Source organism: Lampetra fluviatilis, chromosome 1 (genome assembly GCF_964198595.1).
Source record: "Lampetra fluviatilis chromosome 1, kcLamFluv1.1, whole genome shotgun sequence".
Taxonomy (NCBI): Eukaryota; Metazoa; Chordata; class Hyperoartia; order Petromyzontiformes; family Petromyzontidae; genus Lampetra; species Lampetra fluviatilis.
This window is the reverse complement of record NC_136275.1, coordinates 26,631,859-26,657,246: the sequence shown is the minus strand read 5'-3', so window position 1 is coordinate 26,657,246 and position 25,388 is coordinate 26,631,859. Positions and strand designations below refer to the sequence as shown.

General features: G+C 42.1%; 2 protein-coding genes across 7 annotated transcripts; one reads left to right on the top strand and one right to left on the bottom strand.

Moving 5' to 3' along the window:
* Window positions 1-857: 857 nt before the first annotated feature.
* Window positions 858-8,147, bottom strand: LOC144934413 (chromobox protein homolog 3-like). Of its 4 annotated transcripts, none has more exons than XM_078860147.1 (6): window positions 8,001-8,147; window positions 6,465-6,623; window positions 6,155-6,220; window positions 4,127-4,301; window positions 3,363-3,448; window positions 858-2,990 (listed from the first exon to the last, which is right to left on the bottom strand). In XM_078860147.1, exons 2-6 carry the CDS (start codon window positions 6,611-6,613, stop codon window positions 2,867-2,869), a joined length of 600 nt encoding a protein of 199 aa, XP_078716273.1. In that variant the 5' UTR covers window positions 6,614-6,623; window positions 8,001-8,147; the 3' UTR covers window positions 858-2,866. The 4 variants fall into 4 exon arrangements, with proteins under 4 accessions (XP_078716273.1, XP_078716281.1, XP_078716299.1 ...); XM_078860155.1 differs by having other exon boundaries at window positions 4,127-4,298; XM_078860173.1 differs by lacking the exon at window positions 6,155-6,220 and having other exon boundaries at window positions 4,127-4,298.
* A 3,069-nt stretch (window positions 8,148-11,216) lies between these two features.
* Window positions 11,217-25,016, top strand: LOC144934399 (heterogeneous nuclear ribonucleoprotein A1-like). Of its 3 annotated transcripts, XR_013637160.1 has the most exons (12): window positions 11,217-11,315; window positions 14,242-14,358; window positions 15,119-15,265; window positions 15,819-16,029; window positions 16,254-16,352; window positions 17,258-17,332; window positions 17,428-17,484; window positions 18,057-18,194; window positions 18,331-18,468; window positions 18,852-18,960; window positions 20,971-21,004; window positions 24,354-25,016. XR_013637160.1 is itself a non-coding variant. In XM_078860130.1 (11 exons), exons 1-10 carry the CDS (start codon window positions 11,304-11,306, stop codon window positions 18,929-18,931), a joined length of 1,074 nt encoding a protein of 357 aa, XP_078716256.1. In that variant the 5' UTR covers window positions 11,217-11,303; the 3' UTR covers window positions 18,932-18,960; window positions 20,971-23,599. The 3 variants fall into 3 exon arrangements, 2 of the variants coding, with proteins under 2 accessions (XP_078716256.1, XP_078716247.1); XM_078860130.1 differs by lacking the exon at window positions 24,354-25,016 and having other exon boundaries at window positions 20,971-23,599; XM_078860121.1 differs by lacking the exons at window positions 20,971-21,004; window positions 24,354-25,016 and adding an exon at window positions 19,304-19,963.
* Window positions 25,017-25,388: the final 372 nt, after the last annotated feature.

Below are 25,388 nucleotides of genomic sequence, written 5' to 3'. Positions count from 1 at the left end.
AAGAGGGAGGACTTTTGCACAGGCCACCAATTCATTCCTCTCAGAGGCCCATGCAAAACACGCAACGCCACTGCTTCTGGGCATGCAGATTGTTACCCCCCTTCAGCGATTCAATTATTGCGATGACAGTACGGGTGCAAATGTAGGACTCTATAAGGATGGCGAGATGGACCTCAAGGATGACAAGACCCGAGATGGTGGATGAATGCAAGAATGGTACCAACCCAAAACGGCCAAGCCACACCGCGTGAGAAGAGAAAACTCGCAAAAGGGGAGACGATTGCGGCAAGACCAGAGCAGAGACTTGAGAGGAAAGCCCTTGAGGTGGTTCAAAGTGAGAAAACCGGGATGCAACGTTCGACGTGGAGATGGCCCAGGACATGAATAAGCGGGGGGGCCGAGAATATCGACCATCAAGAGCAGCAAAAATGCAGTCGGAAACACTCGCAGTCAAATACTATCAGAGGTGGGTTATATCTGGAATGCAGAGCTGGTTCTTTGAAAATGGTTTAAAGTACGCCATTGTTATATACAGGTTTCCCCGGCTTCATGCAGTTGTATGTGTATAACTTCTTTCGCACCATACACAGCCAACCGTGCTGACCGGAGGTGCGTTCCTAAAAAAAAGGCTGCACAAGTAGCGCTAAAAGTACACACAATGTTGTACCACGTCCGACCGCATAGCCGGATCTAGAGAAAATTCACATCACATGCAATAGCGCATTTTGGGTGGAAAGGAGCAGCATTATACAGCGAGAAATTGCACAAACCGAACCCACAAAGAAGCAAGGTAAAGCTGTTCCCATATGTTGAGTTGCATGCATCAATACAACATATACTTGGACCAGGCACAAGTGTGAAAAGATGCTTTTATTTAGCATCGAAATTTTTATTTTCAAAACACAAAAAAAAGTTTTTAAAATCAATACATATGGAATAAAATTGATAATTTGAATAGAATACACCAAAACGTAGTATTTTCCACTTGGTCAAGTACATTACATTATACGGTAAAGCACAGCGAGAAAGGCGCCTCACCTCTTCCAGATCCCAGAACTTTTCTAAACACCGGACCTTCGGTCAACACCGGACCTTCATTGTACGCTCTCAACAGGATATGGCTCATGTTTTTGTATCGTATATACAGCAATACCTTGATTTACGTCGCCCCCTTTTTTCTGTCGTTACTTTTGACGTAAAACTTGTGCGACTGCAGGAATTCATATTCTTGTTTTTTTTGGTAAAGTCAAGTAGATAGAAAAAATAAAGTAAATTAAAATGATCAAATTTAAGAAAACACTAATGTATACTGGAGCTTGGTTCTAATCGGAGTGTACTGGCAGTCTATAATGTAGACTGCAGCAATGGTTATTAAACCGAGCGCTAGACTTATTCTGGTTTTCGGTAATACAAAGATTTTCATTCATTTTTTGAATTACCGAAAGTACCAGAATAAGTATACATTATAGACTGCCAGTACACTCACCAAGGTTACGAACCAGGCTACAGTCTACATTATAGACTGCCAGTACACTCACCGAGGTTACGAACCAGGCTACAGTCTACACTATAGGCTGCCAGTACACTCACCCAGCTTAATAACCAATGCTAGTCTAAATAGACTGCCAGTACACTCACTCCGATTAGAACAAAGCCAGTCTATATTAGTTTTGTATTTTATTTTATTCACTTTATTTTCTATCTACATGACTTTACCAAAAGAACGAACAAATACATCGTTACTTTGTTAACACAGCTACATGATTTGCGTCGCCTCGACCCGCATTTACATGACGTGGCAGCATCATCATGTCTCTTATCTTGATCGATCTCTTCAGCCTTTGCCTCCACCTCCTGCACAGGAAATCGATTGTGATTTCTGTCGTTTCGATATTCGTCTTCGCACCTTTCAGGAATGCCATCCCAGACGTAAACCGGGTTATTACTGTACAAACCTTCCCCAAGTCATATTATCATTAAATGTTTTGTCACATTGCCAAGAATATTTTACACACATTTTAAATTAGTTTACTCTACCTGCTTGTAAATCTGTATTCGTTTTAAAACTATTTGAAACTATTTGCAACAGTTTGCACGTTTCCTATTTTAAATGTTAAAAGATTTTCTACGCTTGCGTAACGTGTATTTGTTATGAACGGATCTACAATGTTTTATTTCCAGCAATGCCCTTTTGCCCATTGCTCTACAATAAAAACGGTAACATTTATATTTTTCAGCTCAAAAGATTCAGGAATAAAATGAACAATTATATGTTTGATTATGTGAAGCTGACAAACTAATTAAAATATGAATTCTATTTTTTATGCAGTTCCTGAGTTCCCAAAGTTTTGTGAAGTTGCCCAAACACTGCAGACAATTGCATTTACAACAAAGAAATGAATTAAATATTAAACTTCCAAAAAAAAAACACTCTTTGCAATAAAAGTGCATTTATTTTTTTGGAATGTAATATAAAATGGATGACAGCAAACAAGACTAATTGTGGTCAGGTATTTAATAACGTTCCTGAGTGCACAAAATAGTAAACACTGGCCAGTGAAATGACCCAGTCAAATTAAAATCTGCCATGATATTTCGTCGTGCGTGCTTGTGCACTAACAACTTGCTCTATCTCTCCCAGTGTATAATGTATGAATTATTGAATGACCTAGTAAGATACCATAAGCAACACATTAAATAATTCTGCGTACAGCACCTGAGGGCTAAACTACACGTTTGTTGGTGGAGTTTAGTGCAATGCTCATAACAGAACGAATAATGAAAAGCGTATCAAACAAGACAGGTGGAATTTGATGCCAACACAGAAGGTGTCTCTCTCGCACCAGGTCACAACGCTTATCCCCCCCTAGGCTTTATCATTGTCGGCCGCGCTCCAGGTGAGCCGCTTCTCGTAGAAAGCGATCACTGCCTGGGGACACTTCAAATTGGCCTCCCGGGCTGGCACCAAGTCGGCATCGTTACAGCCCTTCCTGTCGTGGACAAAAACAACAAATAACGTGCAACACAATTTAAAACTTAAAACAGCTTTCAATGCAATCGTCTAACTTTTGTTCGGCATTACGATTAGTAAACGTATAGTTCAATCTTCTGGTGGGTTGCTCAAGATACAAATAAGATTGAAGAATGTTTTTACGTAACACATTTGTGTACAAACATGAAAAAACAGGGCCAGCCATGGGGGGGTGCAGGGCCTGGGACAAATCATACTGTGTGGGGGCCCCCCCTCAATGCCTTCAAATAAAACCGGATGTATTACATTTGACACCTTGACATCGAAGCGCCGTAACCCTGGGAACGGATCTGCATCTATACATATTTAAAGATGTAGGAAAGTAACTCACCATTTAATCATGAATCTCAGCTCTCCTGAGGAGTCTGTGGCCCCAATAATCTTTTCTGGCTCCAGACCACGATCGAAGCCCTTCGGCTTGTTGCAATGGAAAGACACAATCACCCACAGCAGGCTAAGCACAATGCTTAGACGTACAGCAGCATACATACACACATAACATTAATAACACAATTACAGCACCGTTTTTACATGTGATTGACATGTTTTCTGTTGCTCCTTTTTATACTTAAAATTGTGTGAATTTATATTAACATTTCCAGAACTACAAATTAATTTCCCTCGTATATCTACATACATATACCCATTAAATACCTATTCGTTATATATTAATGTAACTTAAATACAAAACCCTAAAAGTATTATATTCATGGCCAAGACTATTGTCCGTGCAGATGCGGGGCAAGGAACGTGGTCTTAGATTCAACTGTCCCAAAACATAACCTCTGACCACTAACACTACAAAAAAAACTATTGTTACATCCTTCATCAACGGAAAGCTAAAACAGCGGCAATTGAAGATACCACTATAGTCTGCGATTGGAATATATAGGGAAGCGCATTCCCAAGGAAGTTCTGCGAATGGATGAACATTACTGGACATTTGTGAAAAATTGCTGTATAGATCATCGGATTCCTCCAGTCTAAATAAAGACTCTACACAATTTGTTATATGATTGGATAAACATTTGAGGGGTAAGTATTCATCACTCACAATGCTTTAAAAAATATAGCATGACATTTACATCCACTCACTTCTGTTTTTATCTTCTTTGTGTCATCACTGTCTTTATCTTCAGATTTTCTCTTTCCCTTGTTTCGGTCTGCTTGGATTAGCAACTCTTTGGCTTGCCGCTGCTTTTCCAGAAAGACATTGATCAGCTCCGGGCATTCCAGGTTGTCCTCAGGCTCCCAGGTGTTGTCATTGCTGCTGTTGTAGGGAATAAAAAGAGTAAAACAAAACCAATTTACTATTTTGTTAACATTTGCATTGAGATTTCAATTAAATATGCCATAAGTTAAAACATGACAACAAAAATTATCCACGCGCAATGTTTATACAATATTGCATATGAAGGTCTCTGTTATTCACAGAGTTTATTTGAAAGCTGTCGTGTTGATTGATAATCCAGCACTTACTGATTCATGCCAATCACCCGCTCACCAGCAGTCAGTCGCGTCCTGATCACTCTTCTATCGCTAAATATTAAGGTTACTATTCCTGAGAACTTCACTAATTATTTCCTCCATCCATTTAACACGTGTAGACTATCGCGACCAATATTAAGATTTACAACAGATTTGTGGATCAGATTGTGCCAGCAAAATGTGTGTCGTAAACACTCCTCCACCCGAAACAGCAAATTCATGAAATTGGCATGTGAACGAACGTGGGAATTTATTACTGCTTCAGCATAACGGTGTGTTGGTGAGAAATCTCACAACATTTAATAAACACGAAAGACGTTTAGCTGAGTTGCAACCGGCATCATCAGCCATTTGCGAGAATGATTCAAATATCCTCCAGTCTTTGGCCTTAACCAGGGGGTGGGATGTCATCAATTAATGCACAAGGGGGCATAGAGCGGCGGCAAGTGATAAGAGTTGAATGCAGTCGCATAAACATTTATTTTAGCTTGCAACAAATGTTAGATATGGTAATAAGGTGATGAAATAGGTAATAGCTAATTAATCGTACTCAATGGTGAGATTATAATAAATAAATCAAGTGAGATATGTTAACATAATATACACATTTATATGCTTATACATTACTTTTAATCACTTTTTACCTTTACTCCCAGATTTGACATGCAGGTGTGTTTAGTTTGTTGTCCTTCCCCCACACCTCCGATTAGCATAGTTGGCTACGTATGGTGCAAGCTCAACATACACAAAAAAGTAATACTAAATGGGTAGTAATCTTAAAATAATAATTTGGTTGTATTAATGTAAATAAATTTTGATCAAGGTTGCAATGTGTTTACTTAATGTTGTGTGCTTCCAAGCTGCACTCGTTGAAGTTAATTTGATTTCTCTCAATTTTAACGGTGTCTAATTAGTTTTGGCCAATAATAACGGTATAGAACATCAACCTTATTTAAATCAACTGAATGTCCTTTGTTGGCAAGCATGTTCGGCAACTGCAACTAATTGTGTTTGATGTTCCCCTGGTGTTATTTTATTCTGGCACAGTACACACAATATTAGCCAGTACCAAGAATGAACTACCAAAACTAACAATAGGAGTTTACCGGATTAGTTGCACAAGCTAAATTCAATACTGGCCAGATCAGTAAAAAAAAAGTTGCAGAAATTAACACCAGAAGAACATCAACGTAATTTACTGGAAGCTAAAGTAAAATAATTTACACAAATACACGAACCTCTTAAGTATCACTTCCTACCACTCCCTACTCTCTTGTGGGTGCACATTGATGGCATCACACATTTTCACATTTCTAGCAATAGCCTGATGATGCTGGTTATAACTCAGTAAAATGTCAAATCACATTTTTTTATGTTGTGAGATTCTCACCAAAACGCCAGTGTTCTGAAGAAGTAATAATCTGGCACGTTTGTTCACGTGACAACTTTATTCATTGGCCATGTCGGGTGAAGCAGGGTTCATGACACACATTTTACTTGTGCAATCTTGACCTAAAAATCTATTATGAATCCTCCACCCATGTTGAGTAGTCTGTCTACCAGCGTGACGGTTTCGTCTCATCTGTACCATGTTCAACCACCAAGCTTGCAGGTCACAACAACACTCGCACTCACCACACTGCAGGTCTCTCGCACTGCTCCACTTTAGAATTCGTTTCCATCGTCTCTTTTCCAAAGCTCCTATAATAATCGTGTTCAATTCAACAAAACGTGTTAACTCAGATCTATTACAACTGCGACGTCGTGGGTTTGGTGCTGGCCAATTGACGCTCTAAGATTTTGTGGACCTGCGCTCAGCTGTGTGATTATAAACGTCACAACAAAAATGCGGAGGCAAGCTGTGATTATGACAATGGAAAGCCTCAGCCAGGCAAGGCAGCAACTGGGGCTGGCTGGTGATGCCCCCCCTCCTCTGGCTACTTACTCGTTGAAGCCCTTCCACTTGAGCAGATATTCCACGCGGCCTTTGACCACCCGCCGGTCCAGCACCTTCTCCACGATGAAGTCACTCTTAGGAGAGTCCACAGGCGCCGCTGCGACGGCCTTCTTCCTGCCACCTTTGCTCTTGCCCATTTTTATTGATCTGCCAGCGAATGCACATGGTAAATCAGCAAATCAGCCATGATTCATGCACGGCTGGATCAATAATGCCTCCCGAAACCATGGGGCATTTCTCACGGTACTGCGATGCCAACACTGGCAATCGTTACAGCACAACTATAAATAAATGGCATGGTGTGTTACAGAACTGAACCGGTCTTAGTGGCCTGTCTCTTGTTCATGGAAGCGATCAAGGCTACTACTAACTTAGCAGATATCACGAATAATGTAATTGGCTGCGGTAGCAACTTCCTGACGCTGAGTGACCGAATACTTTGGACTCAGTCCATGAGGAAGGAAATCAGTCGAGGCGTGGTAGGAAAGGCCATTATTCTGTTACGGGATGCCAAAGGACATAACATTAAAATGGGGGGATGGGTACAATACAATACAATTAGCACATTTTACAATCACTTGGTGTTCGCACCTCAGATATGCACGGTTGGCTACGGACGGTGCGAAAGAAGTTCAGCATACTGTACAACATATGGATGTAGGTCTAATTTCTTAAAAGGTCAAGGCCATGTTGATTCTCCAGAGGGCTGCCACGATTAAAATGAAACTTTATTTTAGGGCCCCTTGAAGATGGCCTACGGGGGGCACAATAGAACAAAGCGTGCTAACCATCACAAACATTCGCTTCAAAGTTAACAACAGTTATGTTAAAGCCATTTAACGTAATGGTACGATAACAAAAGCATTTGTGTCCCCCCCTTTACCTTAATCGCGAACGATTAAATGGTAAAGCAGCGGTCGGTGTGAGAGACTTTAAACACCGTTCACTTTGGGACGCGTTTCGTGACATTTGGCAAAATAATAAACCCACGAGGCCTAGTCAGGCCTGCGCCTAGTGTCTGGGGTTTATTCTTTAGATTAAAAACAACACATCAGAGGGGCGAACCGCTATTATGATAATCACAAGTAGTATTTACCACGACGTTTAGTATAATTGCGAAAACAGTGTGAATTAGATGTGCCTCGTTGTTAGCACCGCGAACACTAAATACCGAGCGGCCGGTCGTGTCGTGGTGCGTGTGGCGTCGTTCGTAATCTAAAAAATATAAACCTCCAAACCTCTCTAAAGGCATAATGAACGTCTACTTTCCCTTAAAAATATATAATTAACACATCGGGGAGGGGAAGAACAAAACAGAAATATGGGGTATTGTGAAAAAAAATATGCGGCTGAGATGTAGAAGAAAAAAATAGTAATGGAGAGAGGTTCTTGTTATAAGCTTCACTCACCCATAATAGAGGTCGATTTTGATCGCGTATTTCGCGTAAATACGCGATCTAACCCCCCAAAAAACGACCTATTATTAGCCGCGAAAGCCTACGTGTTAAACCAAGCTGCACTCACTTCACACGTAGAGAGAGAGAGCCTCGTCCGTGGGGCACCAACGCTTCCAAGATTATTTCGGAAGACGGAAGAAAACGCGGGGGGTGGGCGGCGTGGACAATACCGCGTTTTGTTCAACAAGATGCCCTCTCCAGCCTCTGGAACTCCTCCTCCTCCGTCTTTACCGTATTGTCTCGATTAGAAGGGACGATTTCGCACCCATCGATGGCCCCCCTCCACCACCAAAACTCGACACTCGCCCCGAAAAAAGTAACTCGTAAAAACAAAGTTTTTCACTATAAATCCTTTATATGCGTGGCGGCTAGAGTCCTCTCGTCCTCTGGCTTGAGATGGCTGCCACCTATGGATCAGATGATTGCCTGCCACCATTAAGCAATTGATAATTAAATATTTAAAAAAAATTTGGAAAAAAATTTTCACGAAAATAAATTGTCACGCACAACGAGTCTGTGTGCAAAATGTCAGCTCGATTGGATCACGGGAAGTGGGTTAAAAAACGACCGAAAGATTTGCACGGTCGTAAGCGCGCAAGCAAGCAAGTGAACTTAATATAAAGGATTTTAAAAGGTTGTGTTGATCCGTGTGCCAGACTAGGTGCTTGTCACGTAATTATAATAAATATTGGGGGACACATTCCCCCCCAATATTCAAATATGCTCAAAATATCCCCCCCAATATATTGCTATAAAATAGATTTCTGTTTATATAATTGTGGTTATGGTTGTACTTTATTAATCCATAATCTCTGCCTTTACATTCAATGAAACAGAGCAATGTAATACAATACACTAGTAGACATTATTGTAAAAAATACAATAAAAAGTCCATCCTATGCGTTCGTGAATTTCTTAAATATTTTAGGCAGGAAATTCGTTTTCAAATTTAGATTTTTTTTTCTGGGGGGGGGCCTCAGACCCCCTGGAAGATTTGGTCCCCCCCAATGTTTTGCAAGCAAAATGTTGACTTTTTTTATAGAGGACGTTTCGCTGTAGATTACATTATGAAGTTGTTAAGTCAGATCTCTCATGAGATCCCAACTTTGGTTTTGAAATAACAGGGCGATCGGTGGTGGCTATTCACGTCGCCTGCAATCCACCACACAAATTGTCGTGAAATTTCAATCCCGTGGACTCCCATCTGTGTCCATCTGTACGGGGATCGAGTGTTGCCCCATCGCGCGCGTGGGTTTTCTCCGGTTTCCTCCCACTTGTTTCAGTTTCATGAAACAACAAACATTAATTGGCTGAAAACGTCTTGTAAAAAAACCTAATACATTACCCTCATGAAAAATAGTCATACAACTCAGCATAATGGCTCTCCTGGGCAAATAAGTAAGTTATCATGAACCGATAAGGTGTGCAATATAAAAAAAAAAAGTTTCGTTTTGTATATTTTGAAAGTGATTTTAAATTTCGATTTAAAGCTTTCGTGACTGCAGGGATTCATATTCTTGGTTCTTTCGGAAAAGTCACGTAGGAGGGAAAAAATGTAGTTTTCTTTTTATTATTTTATTATTTCCCTTCTACGTGACTTTACCGAAAGAATCAAGAATATAAAGTGATTTTAGTTTTGCATTCCTATACTTTGCAAGCCTTTCGTATCGTTTGTTGTTGTAATGTTCTCAACCGGCCCTAATGGAAAGCTGTGAAAACTTAAAAACAACTTGCTGTATATGAAGGGGTACCGGATTCCTCCAGAATAAATAATTACAACATTCTGGATTTGAAGTTTTCGTGACTGCAAGGATCCATAAACTCTTTGGTTCTTTCGGTAAAGTCACGTAGATGAAAACAATGAAAATATCTAAATTAAATCACGACGTTTCCGAGGCAACACAAGCTTCCGTCATCAGGTGGAACAGCCACAGCAAAATTACTGTAGTATTTATTTTATTTTTCATCTACGTGACTTTACCGAAAGAACCAAAGAGAATACAACAATCTGATTCTGTCTTTCGGTAAAGTCACGTAGAAGTGAAATAAAAAATAAACATAATAAAATAAAATGTATTATAAAACATAATAAATAAAATGTATTATGTTTTATTTTTATTTTATTATTTCCCTTCTACGTAACTTTACCGAAAGAACCAAGAAGATGAATCCCTGCAGTCACGAAAGCTTTAAATCTAAATTCTGATTCTGATCATCCGAAGTTAATACGGTAAACACGCGTGACCCCGCGTGGCCGGGTCATCTTCCGGAAGACGCGCGTGCGCGTATTTGCGAGTTCACGCTCCTTCTGGAAGACGTTGACGGCTGATCTTCCGGAAGATATCTACGTCTTCTAGAAGATTAAATCAGATTTTTTTTGTTATTGGCGTGGCATCTTCTGGAAGAGGAAAACAATCTTCATTTTGGTTTGGTTTATTTTAGAACAGGAATAAAACCACTTTGGGCAATACATTCTCGTTTTTCGATCGGCAACCTGGTTACACTATTGAAACCTGGTTACGGCAAGACAACAAAACAATCCATAAGCGATTGTCTACTTTACATGGTCAGGTTTCGAAACCGTCAACACTGTAGAACCAGCACCAATCATTCTAGATTTGAAGTTTTCGTGACTGCAAGGATTCATACTCTATGTTTTTTTCGGTAAAGTCACGTAGGTATAAATAAATAACTTTTATCACGACGTTGCGGAGGCAACACAAGCTTCCGTCTTCAGGTGGAACTGTCACAGCAAAATACCTGTATCAAGTACCAGAGGTGTGGACTCGAGTCATGTGACTTGGACTCGAGTCAGACTCGAGTCATGAATTTGATGACTTGTGACTCGACTTGGACTTGCATAACAATGACTTTGTCCCACCTATGAGATGTGGACTCGAGTCATGTGACTTGGACTCGAGTCAGACTCGAGTCATGAATTTGATGACTTGCGACTCGACTTGGACTTGCATAACAATGACTTTGTCCCACCTCTATCAAGTACAGCACCAATCATACAACAAGGCTGGTAGAACGCATCCCCCATACGGTAAAGTCACTTAGGTAAAAAAAAACTAAATAAAATAAATTTAAAACAACTACATTAAATGACGGAGGCTTGTGTTGCCTTCGAAACGTGGTGATTTGTTTTAATTTAGTTGTTTTCATTTTAATTTATTTTATTTAGTTTTTTCATCTACGTGACTTTAGCGCACGTGTATTGCCAAAACGAACGCCGTATTCCGGAAGACGAAGACAACATCTTCCGGAAGAGGAAGACGTCTTCCGGAATTCATAAAAACACGCGCGCGCTTCTCCTCGTCGCCCATTTCGTCGTCGCTGTTTGAAAGACATCGCCCAGGCGGGAAACATGCCCGGAGACGTAAGATCGCTTCTACCACCACCACCCTCACTCACCCGCTTAATATTTAGTTGTTTTATTCAGCGGAGATGTTTTTTTTTTTAAATCCTCCTCGCTGTCTGGTTGTGTTTGTGGCGTTTGTGTGTTTTTTGTTGTCTTTTTACAAAGTTAACCCTGACCGCGAAATGTAAAATGGCGGCCGGCGGTGCGTGCATCGTCAAGGCAAGGGCATTGGGGGGTGAGGGGAGTGGGTGAGGGTTGGTTTGTGACAGTGAATAGGGGGGAATAAGCTCTCTTCTTTCTTTCGTACGGCTGTTGTGGATGCAGAGCAACGGCCAGACGACCGCGTTCGGATCAAGCGGGGGGGGGGGGTGGGATAGTGTCGCTATGATCGTCCCCTTCGTTTTGTGTGTGTGGATCGGACATTGCGTCGTTACACGTGGCACGGTCTGTCCTGGATGGACCACGGTCGCACACCGTCGAGAGTAACAATGCTGAGAGAGCGTCGATGAGTACGGTGATGGTATCGGAATTGTGTGAGGAAGCATACGGTGGGTGAGGGCACAGGCGAGAGTGATGGGGCATTGGCGATTATTGCCATGGTGGTGGCCGCATGACTGATGGCGGGCAGCGTATTGTCCGAATGTGTAATGTTAACTATGGCTGTGGTTATCGGTGCACTGCTATATGCGATACGGTGCATGCAGTCGGGGATGTGTGCATTTTTAAGTGTTGTGCACCGTCCAGTACACGTGTGTGCGTTATTGGTGTGTGTGTGACTGCTTCACTCTTTATACGCCTGAAACCTTTGTTCAAAAAGAGGACCGTGCATCAATGGCCCATGGTGGCGAGATGTTAACTCGCCCGGTATACAGGAGGTCGTGGGTTCGATCCCCCGACCCTTCGTGGGCTCCCCGTGATCGCGTGGATTTTTCCCCGGGACCTCGAGGGTTTCCCTCCACTTTTAGAGACATGCGTTTTAGAGTATTTGCTTGCTATACGTGTCTTAATAATACGGCACTTCGTTGAGCTATCGTTTGTGGTGAGATCGCTCTTAAAAAAAGAGCTATATATATCAGTGGGAATTATCTGGTAAACATTTTGTAGATCCATTGTCCTCTACGTAAATACTCCGCTGCGCCTTTAGAAACCCTCACTGAGCAGCGTGGTGAAGTCTTAACGCCCTTACATAGTTGAGAAGTAGATTTATAAAGGGCTGTACATTGCTCCTCTCGAACGCGTTCTCTGCACATCTTCAGATGCTGGTGGTGAGACATTGCCATGTGTCGGTGCCGTTCATCGTCATAACTAGGCGGTTAGCTTTGTATCGTTAAGCACGTGGACAGACAGGTCTGATTGCTCTTGGTATGCTGTTGTGTCCAGCAGCAGTGGGTAATTGAGCCGATCTGTAGCGCTCAAATGACCCAGCGTGTGCAAGTTTTAATGTCAAACTTGAGGTGTGTGTGTATAGAACCAATATTGTCAACGGACACCTACTTGTAATCGATATTCTTAGGTTTTTTCGGTAAAGTCACGTAGGTAAAACATCAAAATTAATGAAAATAAAAACAAATCACGACGTTTCGGAGGCAACACAAGTCTCCGTCGTCAGGTGGGACCGTCACAGCCGAATTAGCTAATTCGGCTGTGACCTACGTGACTTTACCGAAAAAACCTAAGAATATGATGCCTTGCAGTCACGAAAGCTTCAAATCTAGAATTAATACTTGTAATCGAATTATTGCATGGCCATTGTGTATTCACAACAGTGCGTACTGCGATCTAGTCTTGCTCTCGATATGTTTCATGAGCCACGTGCAACGATTTTTACTTGTTTTGCTTGCAATTGCTTTTTCAAACAAACTAGACACTTATCGTGCCACGCTGGCCAACATTTGATTAGAGCTTTAGTATCATGGCAGTAGATGTGTTACTTTCCGTGTGATGGTTATATTTTTTAAAGTTTAAACTGAACTGGAAACCCAATAAAACCCCTTTTTATCATACCGTGCAATATTATTGTTTAATATACTTGAAATCTAATGATTGGGTAAGTTGCTGGTACTGTTGATGTTTAACCTTCATAAAATTAGCGGCTTCAAACCATAAGAAACCTTTTTAGGTTTCTTATGGTTTGATTAAATAGGGTGAATTGCGAATGCACGTTATGATGTTAAAGTATGGTAATTATATGCCAATTCATTTTCTATGTTTTGTCCCAGAATTTGAGAAGTAAGCTTACAAAGTGCCACGTGTTCACGCAATACAGGACTCTACAGTTGCCACCTGCTGGAAAATCACGGCCTGTTGCGTAACAGTGCCCTTTTTATATATCCACGAGCAGACCTGCACGTCCTTTGGACGTGACCGTCCCTCCCTTAGGCCAGCCAGCACCCTCCTCGCCCCCCCCCCCCCGACTAACTCCCAACCCACGCTTCCCCTGGTACCCCCCCCCAACTTACTGAACCCCCCCCCCCGACCGCGCGTCACCATCCGCGTGTCGGCCACCCGTACTCTTGACCCTCCAACCCCCGACGAATGCCATCGAGTCAAAAGGCGCGACGGGTTAGCCGGCCAGTAGTACGGTAATAGCACTGCTGATCGCGCATTTGCGTGGGATACACGGCGAAGGGGGAGGGGAAGGCGTGACGTCGGCATGCACGAACCTGGCAAAACGCCGAGGGGAGTGGGGGGTGGGTTATGCGGTCGACGTCATCACGCAGATGTACGCGGTGACGTCACTACCGCCCACGCACACATGATGGAAACTGTACAATCACCCCAGTTTCCCGTCAAGAGCACTTGGTGATATCTTGAATCCATTGGGGGAAATGTGCAAACGATGGTTTGAAGGTCCTCTTTTACTGGAAATACGTTACGTTATGCAGTACATTTAAAATGTGTCATTGATTACTTTATAACGTTTTGATTTTTGCTTACTTTACAGCACTACTCTCCAGATGAGCAGCAGCGCAAGCTGTTCATCGGTGGCCTCAGTTTCGAGACCACCGAGGAAAGCATGCAGAAGCATTTTGAACAATGGGGCACGCTGACCGACTGTGTGGTAAGTTAATTGTTTCGCCGGAAAACCACGAGTCGGGATTCTCTGTTGCCGTTCATAGTTTGTACAGTCGTTTTCCTATTTTGTTGACCCTGTCCCACTGGCTTCTGTGTGCTAAAGCAGGACTATGGGTTTGCCGAAGCCCTTTTGGCTGCATCTTATCAACCGATCCTTTTGTGACTTGGGGAAAGGATGGGGTCTCGCTTGGTGGCTTGCTATCGGTTGCCAATATGTGAATCGCAAATGATTGGATCTTGGGACAAGTCCGAAACAAACGCTAACATAAGTATACAACAGTTTTCGTTATGGCTGATTGCAAATAAAAAATCCCTTAGGCTTCATACACACAGATATGACTTCTTACTCTTAGTTCTTTCGGTAAAGTCACGTAGGTAAAAAAATAAATAAAAATAAAACAATAAAAATCACGACGTTTCAGAGGCAACACAAGTCTCCGTCATCAGGTGGGAACTGGCTGTGACGGTATTGTTTTATTTTAATTTTATTTTTATTAATTTTTATTTCACTTTTTACTTACGTGACTTTACCGAAAGAACTAAGAGTATGAATCCTTGCAGTCACGAAAGCTTCAAATCTAGAAAAGATATGACTTCCGCCAATAGATGGCGGTAGTACTCTGTCTCGTATATTACAGGGTTAAATCAGGGTAATTGTTGGTCACAGATTGTGGGTGGATCGTGGTACCGCTACACATTGCCTCTTTTAAGTATTCTTGACCTGATTCTTGTTCTCTGCTTGACAGGTGATGAGGGACCCCCACACAAAGCGCTCGCGAGGCTTTGGCTTTGTGACGTACATGTCGGCCGAGGAGGTGGACGCTGCGATGGAGGTTCGCCCTCATCATCTGGACGGCCGCGTGGTGGAAGCGAAGCGTGCCATCTCGCGTGAGGTGGGTACCCCCTCTCGCAGTCTTTGAAATCGCGCTGGGGATTGTCAGCTTCAACAGTTATTGTGGCCGCCTCTAAACCCTTAATCCTGTTAAACCCTTTATCCTTCTGCAGGATTTGTAATCAAATCAATTTACGAGGACATTTATTTTTCGCCTCAACCTTCGAGTACAAGGATATTGCAATAGTGCTACGTGTCACTGACATAGGTTGCAGTAGTTTAATAGTAGGGGATGACATTTCTACGCGTTCTCATAATGCCTTTTAAACCCCCTATTGTCCATGAACCACCTTTTGAGAGCATTTGCATTACACCATTGTTAAAATAAATGTATGTTGTGCGAGCACATTCGAGAACAACCTGGGTGTTGATGGCAGTTTTGTGGTGCCATTTATTTTCCATAATGCAAAGCAATATTAAGTTGTGTTCTTGCCAGTTCCATTTTATATTTGTGCATGCTGAACGTGTTTTTGAATTGTATGTTCTATTTTAATCTCTGTAAATGTTGTGCATCATTGGTAGCTGGTGTAACCTGTTTCGTATGCCTTTCACAGGACTCTCTCAAGCCTGGTGCCCATCTGAAGGTGAAGAAGATCTTTGTGGGTGGCATCAAGGACAACACGGATGAAGACCATTTGCGAGATTACTTTTCAGAATATGGCATGGTGGAGTCTGTGGATGTCATGGAGGACCGCCAGTCTGGCAAGAAGAGAGGTTTTGGCTTTGTCACGTTCTCTGACCACGACGCCGTTGACAAAGTGGTTGGTAGGTCGCGCTTTGTACACCGGCAATGCTCTGCAGTAGTTTAAAGCTGTAAGCAAACTTGGCTTTGCGAGCTATATTTTTTTGAGTATTATGACCAAACTGGCTTTTTAAGTGTTTTGCACTCTTGACACTTTCCAACGAACTTGCATTGCTTGTGTGTGTTTTTTTTTATACATGGGGGTGGATTTATAAGTTGTATTTTCTGTATCCTCGTTCTATTTTAGTTCAGAAGTACCATACCATCAATGGGCACAAGGCTGAAGTGCGGAAGGCTCTCTCCAAGCAAGAGATGAACTCTTTGGGAGGAGACCCAAGACAAGGTGGTAAGTAACAGAGGTGTGGACTCGAGTCATGTGACTTGGACTCGAGTCAGACTCGAGTCATGAATTTGATGACTTGCGACTCGACTTGGACTTGCATAACAATGACTTTGTCCCACCTATGAGATGTGGACTCGAGTCATGTGACTTGGACTCGAGTCAGACTCGAGTCATGAATTTGATGACTTGCGACTCGACTTGGACTTGCATAACAATGACTTTGTCCCACCTATGAGATGTGGACTCGAGTCATGTGACTTGGACTCGAGTCAGACTCGAGTCATGAATTTGATGACTTGCGACTCGACTTGGACTTGCATAACAATGACTTTGTCCCACCTATGAGATGTGGACTCGAGTCATGTGACTTGGACTCGAGTCAGACTCGAGTCATGAATTTTATGACTTGCGACTCGACTTGGACTTGCATAACAATGACTTTGTCCCACCTCTGGTAAGTAACACTTGATCTGTCATATATCAGCACAATGCAGGAAGTCCCCTACCTCAAATACTGTTCTTAAAATTACATTTAGATACAGATTATTCATTTTATGTTTACAATCCCCGATGGCGCTGCTATTTAATTTCAAATACTTTTCAGCCGCATGCTTCTTCTGCAACGCGTGTTCACTTTTGGTTATATTTAATGAATGTATATACAGTAGCCTACTATATTCTTCCCTGGTTTTAAGTCAATATTCATGACAAAGGTGGCGAGGACTTTTCGGTCTCCTGTTCACTGCACCATCACGGTAAGGTTAAAAAAAATATTTGAGAATCCTGATATTTAAATACCCATTTATTTTATGTATTTTAGGGAGTAAGTGAAATGTGGAAAGAGTTAATGGGCTCGGGTTGAATCTGCGCTTAAAATATGTTTTTGTCCTTTCCTGTGTTTTCAAAAGGGAGAGGAGACCGCTCCGGTGGCTATGGCGGAAGAAATGGAGGCGGGGGAGGAGGATACGGAGGCAGTCGTGGAGGTAAATATGTTATCAAGTTCTTTGACGGTTGTGTGTTTACATGATTCGCTGATTGTTGATGAATATGACATCAATTATGATGTTCTTTCTTGAAGGTGGTGGCTACGGTGGTGGTGGATATGGGGGTTCAGATGGTTACGACAGCTATGGTGGTAAGTACTGGCTTTTTTTAACAACCTAAGAATTTGGTGAATAAATGCTGGTTCGTGTTGAGTGTTTCCACAATTTTCTATTTTCAAAACCCATTTTTAAGTAACCTCGTGTTAACTTGGTCATTTTTCTTTAGTAAAAGGAACACTTGTGAATACAGTTTTTGCCAGATTAATGTTACACATTTTATGCTTGTACATTTTATACTTGAAGCATGCTATGTGGGGTATGAAATATGCATATAAAGATTCGCAAATTATATGTCACAATTACTCCCACAATGCTTCAAATGTGTTTTCTATTAAGTTTTTGCATAATTAAAATAATTCCTCTAAAGAATGGTCAAAACAAACTGAATTGGAGCAAAATTAGTGTTGGGTGGTGGCGGGTTTAACGACACATTTACACGATCTAACCCTAAAAAACCTACTATGGATGATATTGCTCATGGAAGGATTACGTGTTAAAAAGACATGGGTTCTTGTGGTGAATCCTTGACGTGCGAGAACATTTTGGGTGACTATTTACGAGTAGTATTAAGTTGTGGTGCCTGTCTATTCCCCCCGCGCCCTAGGTGGCGGGTATGGAGGTGGTGCGGGCGGTGGGTATGGAGATCGTGGCGGCAGTTATGGCGGAGGTTATGGCAACCACGGAGGTGGATATGGCGGAGGTGGTTATGATGGCTATGGGGGTGGTGGAGGGTATGGTGGTGGTAAGTTTTGCAACACTTACATTATAAATTTGCCAAACATTCAATCAAGTCACTTGTACATTTTTTAGATTTTTTTTTTTACTTAAAATGTTTGGGATGTGGAGAATTTGTCCTAAAATGTAACTGTGCACAACAGGTAACTATGGTGGTGGAGGTGGTGGTGGTGGGGGCTATGGTGGGAATGATTTTGGTAACTACAACCACCAACAGTCCAATTATGGACCCATGAAAGGTGGAAGCTATGGAGGAAGGAACTCTGGAGGTCCATATGGAGGTATGATGAAGAAAAATATTTGTAACTAGTAACTAGTTTTTTTTTAATAACTGGTAAGATCTGATAATATTCAACTTTCCTTACATGTCGATTGACTGTTATTGTGATTAAATCCCCTTTCTACTTTTGGAAGGAGGATCTCAGTGGGATGAAAAAACTCTAAAATGCGAGATTCCTGCATTTTACAGCAGATGTTACGTCAAGGAAAGATAGTTTCAAAGAAGGCTAAGGGCAAATTTACATAAAAATCCATGCGCATTTTGAAAAATTACACTATGCAAATCGGTGCGCAAAAATGGCAAGGGTCTTGTGTATTGCACAAAATAAATGATTGTCTTATAAATGGATATGGCATAGATATTTACGTAGATCTTTCTATTCAGGTGGCTACGGCTCTGATGGTGGTGGTGGTGGCGGCGGCGGCAGTGGTGGTGGTGGCTACGGAGGACGTGGGAGATATTAAGAGTGGATATGGTGGCTCAGTATCCCAAGGTATGTATTGCTATTATTTATGCATTACTGTAATGCATATCACATAAACTTACATTTTAGTATTTTCATGTTCCTACCATGACATTTTCAAGATGTTGGTTAACCATTTCATCGCAAGATAATGTTTTTGCACAAAGCATTTCAAAGAACAAAAAGCCTTCGCGTTAAACTTAACAAAAAGGCGTTGGACTATTTAATAAAGTACACAAGTCAGTACCATCAGTTGCCTTTGTGACTTGTGTAGAGCACCCTCTATATTTCAATGTTTTTGTGTAGTAATTTTGGAAGTCAATTAACAGATTTACAACTGTTGTTTCGTCTTCTATTTTTTACGTTTCAACAGGCCAGAGTGTAATTAGCCAAGACCAGCCAAGAGTGACAGGACAGCCTCAGATTTGTGGGCTCCAAAGTGACAGTCCCCCTTCAGGCAGACAACTCCATAGAACTTTTTACCTCCCTTTCCATAGCCCGTGGCATGTGTGAGTTCAATATTGTGCCTTTGTGGTGGTGGTGATTATAAAACATTTGTCTGTAGTGTATGCTATAAAACCGCTTTGTGTGAAAATTTACACAGCATTCCACGTATTCAAAATAGTGGTAAATCCTAGTCGAGCTTTTTCATATTTTCCATTGTAGTTTCATGTTTTGATTTTTAAATCAGTTTTGAGTACAGACTGACATGTCCATTGTCTAGATTGCTTTAACACTGCGTAATTTACAGATATAGTGCACGTAAACGGGATGATGTATGCTTAACAGGTTGGTTTCTACGAGCCAATAAAAATCATGTTTCGTGTCGGCCTCCATACAACAATAAACGTACTAGCAACACACTAAGAAATGCTTTGAACATATGGCTTCCATCATTGATGTTACCACAGACCTGTCAGCTCAAATGCTTTTTCATATGAATGAATTTTAATATTATGTTCTAATGATGTTTTAATTGACTTCAAGACCTTACTAATAAGTCACATCTCTGACCTGTTTGGAAAATGTGTTGTCAACCTACTACAGCGAAATATAAATTTTTCAAAAAACCTTTTAAAGATTAGATTGTTTTCATTTCCTAGAATCGTGCGTAATTCGCCGTGAACCGCGCGCTCTTAGTTCGTATCGTCATGGTTTCTTGAACGTAGTCACGCAGTCCGTTGGGTGTTTTACTTTTCACAAGACCGACCTACCGCTCGGCTATTTGCTCAACAACTTATCGTTGCGCCCAAGCGATCTTAGAAGAGGGAGATGTCTTCTGCACTGCGGAGAGCCAAGAGGTCCCCGTCGAGACTGAACGTGTAGCTACGACAGCCAGCCCCAGCGTTTCTCAACTAGGTGACCGCGGGAGCCATCGACGTCACGTTTTATCACAGACGACAGCTTAACGGCGCACGCCTCGACAGCGCAGCCACTGGAGTTAAATCGGCGTCCAGAAGAATCTTAGTTGCCGCCGCCACCTGCTTCTAGAAAACGGAACGTGACGCAGCTGCCCCCCCGAAGGATGTCACTGCATGTTGTTTCTAGCACCCCACTCTACCGGGATTCCTCCCCCTTACAGGTTCGCTAGACGTTCCAGCCCCCCCCCCCCCCATCCAGTGAGCTCTGTGGACGCAGAGTAGCGATCTGGACGCGAGGAGGCCGCAGGAGACTAGCTGCAGAGGCCCCCTACAACAGCTGCGACCGTAGCAAGCAAGTTGGTGTGCTTGTAGCGGCAGTCCCTTCAGCCCAGCGCAGGGATAGGCCGTGTGGACTGATCGTCAAGCCGAGCTTGTGTCCTGATGTAGCAGCTTGAAGCTCCGTTTAGGACAGATATCAACCAGTGTGGTAATAGGTAAGATTTGCAGAGCACCTTTATACAAACATGTGTTTAGATGTTTACAAATCAAATATGCAATTTCATTGTTTTTTTATTGAATTGGTTGAAAGATTGATTTCTAAATAGCGAGTGTTTTTTTTATGCTGTGCTTGTCGATGGAGTTGTTTTTAATAACTTTTTTTTATCAATTGCTGCTGCAGGTGTAAAGAAAGAAATATTATTCTGACCGAAAAGGTAAGTGTCTACAATGCATCAGGTAATGGACTAACACGTAGGCTTTTTGTGACGAATATCCATAATAGAGGTTTTTGGGTTGGATCGCGTAAATATATAAATGTGTCGTTAAAACCCGCTACCACCCTACACGGCGAACTAGTAATGGTCACGTAAACAACGTGCCAATTCGTCACCAGTACAGCACGCCGGTGTGTTGGGAGAGCCAAGCCACAACATTTACAAAGAGTACAATGTTTTCGCCAGTAATTACAACTGGCTTCATCACCCACCGGTGTGCTGTACTAGTGACGAATTGGCACGTTCTGTTTACGTGACAACCCCCTTAATAGTTGGTTGTCGGGTGATGGTGGGTTTTACTGGTAGGAACGAAGTGGACCAGACCACCAATAGATTATATCGTCCGACCGTTTGTCCGTCCGTCCGCGTCCGTTTGTCCGTCCGTCCGACCAAGATGGCCGCCCGCTCCCCCTGCGCGTGTGTGTGCGTGTGTGTTTGCGTGCGTGTGTGCGTGTGTGTGTGCGTGTCTGTGTGCGTGTGTGTGCGTGCGTGTGTGCGTGTCCGGCCCACTCGAGCGGCGTGATGAATGGGCGCTATTGGGCTTCGGATCGTTATTCACGGCGAACTGGAAGCGTAGCAACACAACTTCATTACGTGTGCGTGTGTGCGTGCGGTGTGTGTGCGTGTGTACGTTTATGCGCGTGTGTGCGCGTGTGTGTGCGGTCGATATCCCTGTACCGGTATTAGTATTATTCCTACCAGCCCACCCCGCAGGGTCCTGTTAACGACATTTATGCGATCTAACCCAAAAACCTCTGGACCAAAAAGTTCTGGACAAAGTGAAATGCTGGTGAATGGGAATGACTCGTGATGCGTGTTAAGTTTCCATGTTTGATTTGTCTCTCCATTTCCAACCCTCTTAACCACAATTTTAAAATGCTTCCGAGAATTGTGATGCAGAGGTGCTAGATCAGAAAAAAATTGCCATTTTTACATGGAATGAGTGGATTGCACCCTACAATAGTTTAGGTTGAGTTTTATTTTTTGGGGGTATACATTTTGCTGCAAATTATTTTGCAATCCGAATAATTGTAGGTTTCTGGTTGATAACGTTTATGAATGGGGTGTACACGAGGTGGTGTGTGCACATGTGGATTGCGTTCTTATCAACTTCACTCGTGCTCGATAAAAGAATTCGGTTAGATCATGTAAATTTGTCAACACACCAGTGTGTTGTGATGGTAAACCCACAACTTAGTGCTGTTTGTTGCTACCCGCTTGGCATATTGGGGCCTGCTCTGCAAACAAAAACCCCCAACATTCTTTGAGAACTAAAACTTCGTTTTTACACAGCTTTTCCACCCATCCAGACCAGATTTCGCAGCTATTCAGCACGACACTGGCTGAGAATGCCCGTGCCATCTCGTCAGCTAAAGCTGGCTTTGGTTAAATCCTGAGTTTGAGCTTTGACATAGCCACCTCTGATTAAATTGGACTTTTGGTATTGTCCCATGTCTAGAATACAGTATTAGGGAACATTTCCAGCTCTTATTAAATTAACATCTGCACAGAGCAGGTGAAACGATACAGCACAGTATGGATAGGAGGCAATTGAATATAACTTGGAAGTATCAACTGGGAATGTGCAATACTATTTAGAGTTATGGATGGAAATTACTTTAATGACAAAGAATCTGACATGCCCATTGGGCCTACTTAATTATTAAAGGGATACGTAGAAAATGCAAGATACAGCAATATTGAGGAATGTAAAACAATTCCCCCCCCAGGGATATTTGATGAATGTCACTCCAGAGCAGGAGAACAGACTTTTTTTCCTGTGCAGTGAATGTAAAGTTGAAATGCGCATTTACATAATTCGATGCTTACAAACGAACTTAATATATTTTAATCTCTTGATTTTGTAACGTACCTGGTATTAGCTGCCGCTGAACATTGCTGGAATGCAAATGGTAATTTTCTTTGCATGTGTAATGGGTTCCTACACATGTATAATGGTAAATAGGCATTTACATCATGCAGCATTTAAATGGGATTTCGAAGGTGCAAACTTTTTTTGCCATTGTGAAGAAACATTTTGGAAGTCTTTAAGCACAATTCATTGTGACTCACAATTACGTTTATTAAAGAGGTGTGCCAATGGCGTTGATGTCTGATTTTTTATATATATATACATAACTGCTGTACTGAATCCTAATTCGGTGCAACCGTTTGAAATTACATATTTGCTCAGAAAAATATGAATGTGCAGTAAGATTGTATTGCCTTCAGCTCTGCACTGCTTCGTCCTGTGATACCACAATCTCTTTGCTGCACATGAGCTAATCTCTTCGCTCACATCTCCACGGTCCTCGTTTTGGGTGCGTTTCCTCTTTGTGGCTGAGGATCCGTTACTACCAGTCTCCTCTATCATCCCTTCTCGCAACGTGCTCTACGCAAGGCCACTTTTGTGTACCCAAGACTTGGGGTGCCGCGGTGGCGACATGTAAACTACCTCGCCTGGTATGCAGGAAGGGCATGAGTTTGATCTCAACCCTGACGGGCCTGTATTTTGGATTTTTCGCCGGATCCTCCGGTTTTTGGAAACATTCATTTAGAGTAGTTGGCTGCTCTTCATTTCCACGTGAGAAGTCACTGCGTTGAACTATCATTTGTGGCCAGGTCACTTCCGAAAAAGAACTATGCACCTCAGTGGGCCTTAGCTGGTGAAATAAAAGAACTAGTTTACACAAAACGAGATGTCGTGTAAGTTGCATGTGTTCTCTCATCCATACGACGTTCTCTGACGGTGTGTTTTATAAACATGCATCTCATAATTCGTGTACTTTTCAAGTGATGTCTTGTTTGCTAGTCCATGTCTCCGATCCATGTCATGGAAAGGTAATGGTTGAAAATAACTTGGTCGCTTTGGTACGTTTTTCACTGTCATTCAATTTTACTGAAACTCCATCTTTGTTTTGATTGCAGTTTGGCTTGATTTTATGTAGATACAAATAATGTGTGAATGTTTATTCTTTTACATTTTTAGGACAATTTCCTTTTTATTGTTGCTGTTAATATCCTTGTTGAGAGCATGTACCCTTGCCTGACTTTTAATTTGTAGTATGCTTCTGCATGGATATCTCCCTGGAGGTGTTTCACATTGATACATTGTCATCTATATATTTAGTTTTATTTAGCAATTGCGTTGTGACGGTGTGGATGACTGCATCAGTATCCACTGAATGGAATGATATTTCATATTCTACAAAAGCCAAGGGTTCCATTTTGGTGTTGACACCTTTACATATTCGGTTAAAATTATCCTGGTTTTTTTTTTTTAAACCAGCTCGACTTCTTAAACCTCCGATTAGCACGGTTGGCTACGTATGGTACGGAAGAAGTGCTCCCACATGTCTCGCTTTTTCGGGAAAATGGATCTGGAATCATCAGCGTAAACTTGCACTTTAATTAGGTGGTGGGTCGGCTGGTAGGTGGAAAAAAAAAATGATTTCTACGCAAAGTTCTGCAACGTACTGTGACCACAATCTTCACGGTAAACGAAAAAAAACTACAAGAGAAGCCACCGCATGTTTGAAAAGTTCAACGAGCATGTGCGTGCTGTTCAAGCAGTATTTGATGTTAACATATCCATTAGTGTGCTGCAGTGTATGTCAGATAATGCGTCTGATGTTTGTATTCAATAAAGGTACGCGTTTGCCTAGTGGTTATTCGACTGCACTTTCTATTAGCACTTAGATGTAGTCTTTTGAAGTCATGGTTCGGCTTGCCAAAAGTGCGTGGAAATACTTTGTCATGCTTTAATTCAGAAAGCAGAAATACGCGTTCGTGAGTCACCAATTGCTCAGACGTTGCGCAACAGCTTTGCACAAGCAAACGGTGTCGGTCGTAGAAATTCAATGCGTTGGGTTTTGAATGCGACGGAAGTGTTTGACTGTGGCTCAACGATTTTCACGTGTATGCAGTGTACATTTTACTGCAATAAAGATCGTTTTAACACTCGTCGCGTTTTCACTTTTTCTGACCGTCGTTTACGAACTTGATAAAGTAGCATTTTAATCCATCAATACAATGAAATTACATTTTGGTTGGCGAGATCAAACAACTACAAGTAGATGTATTTGATCATTGAATTCTCGACGATTATCTTTAACTTCAACGATGCAATCGTTTTCTGTTGGTGAGGTGAGCGGGGCATCAGATTTTGATGAACAGATTTATTATTGAGCTCTGTTGTCACGAAGGCTGGTTATACAACCGACGTTTGGTTTCATTCGGGAGACACATTGTGAGATTCCGAACCAGCCGCCGTGGCCCTTGGGAGAGTGTGGACTTTACAATCGGAATCCCTGCATGGGGTCTA

What these genes read in the sequence shown, in the direction of transcription:
- LOC144934413 (XM_078860147.1), bottom strand. Translation starts at nt 6,613, where the DNA reads ATGGGCAAGAGCAAAGGTGGCAGGAAGAAGGCCGTCGCAGCGGCGCCT. An exon ending in AAGTGGAAGGGCTTCAACGA is followed by an intron (nt 6,221 to 6,464) that starts GTAAGTAGCCAG and finishes CGATTATTATAG; the next exon opens with GAGCTTTGGAAAAGAGACGA. An exon ending in CTGAGATTCATGATTAAATG is followed by an intron (nt 2,991 to 3,362) that starts GTGAGTTACTTT and finishes TGTCCACGACAG; the next exon opens with GAAGGGCTGTAACGATGCCG.
- LOC144934399 (XM_078860130.1), top strand. An exon ending in AGGAGACCCAAGACAAGGTG is followed by an intron (nt 16,353 to 17,257) that starts GTAAGTAACAGA and finishes TGTTTTCAAAAG; the next exon opens with GGAGAGGAGACCGCTCCGGT. An exon ending in ATACGGAGGCAGTCGTGGAG is followed by an intron (nt 17,333 to 17,427) that starts GTAAATATGTTA and finishes TCTTTCTTGAAG; the next exon opens with GTGGTGGCTACGGTGGTGGT.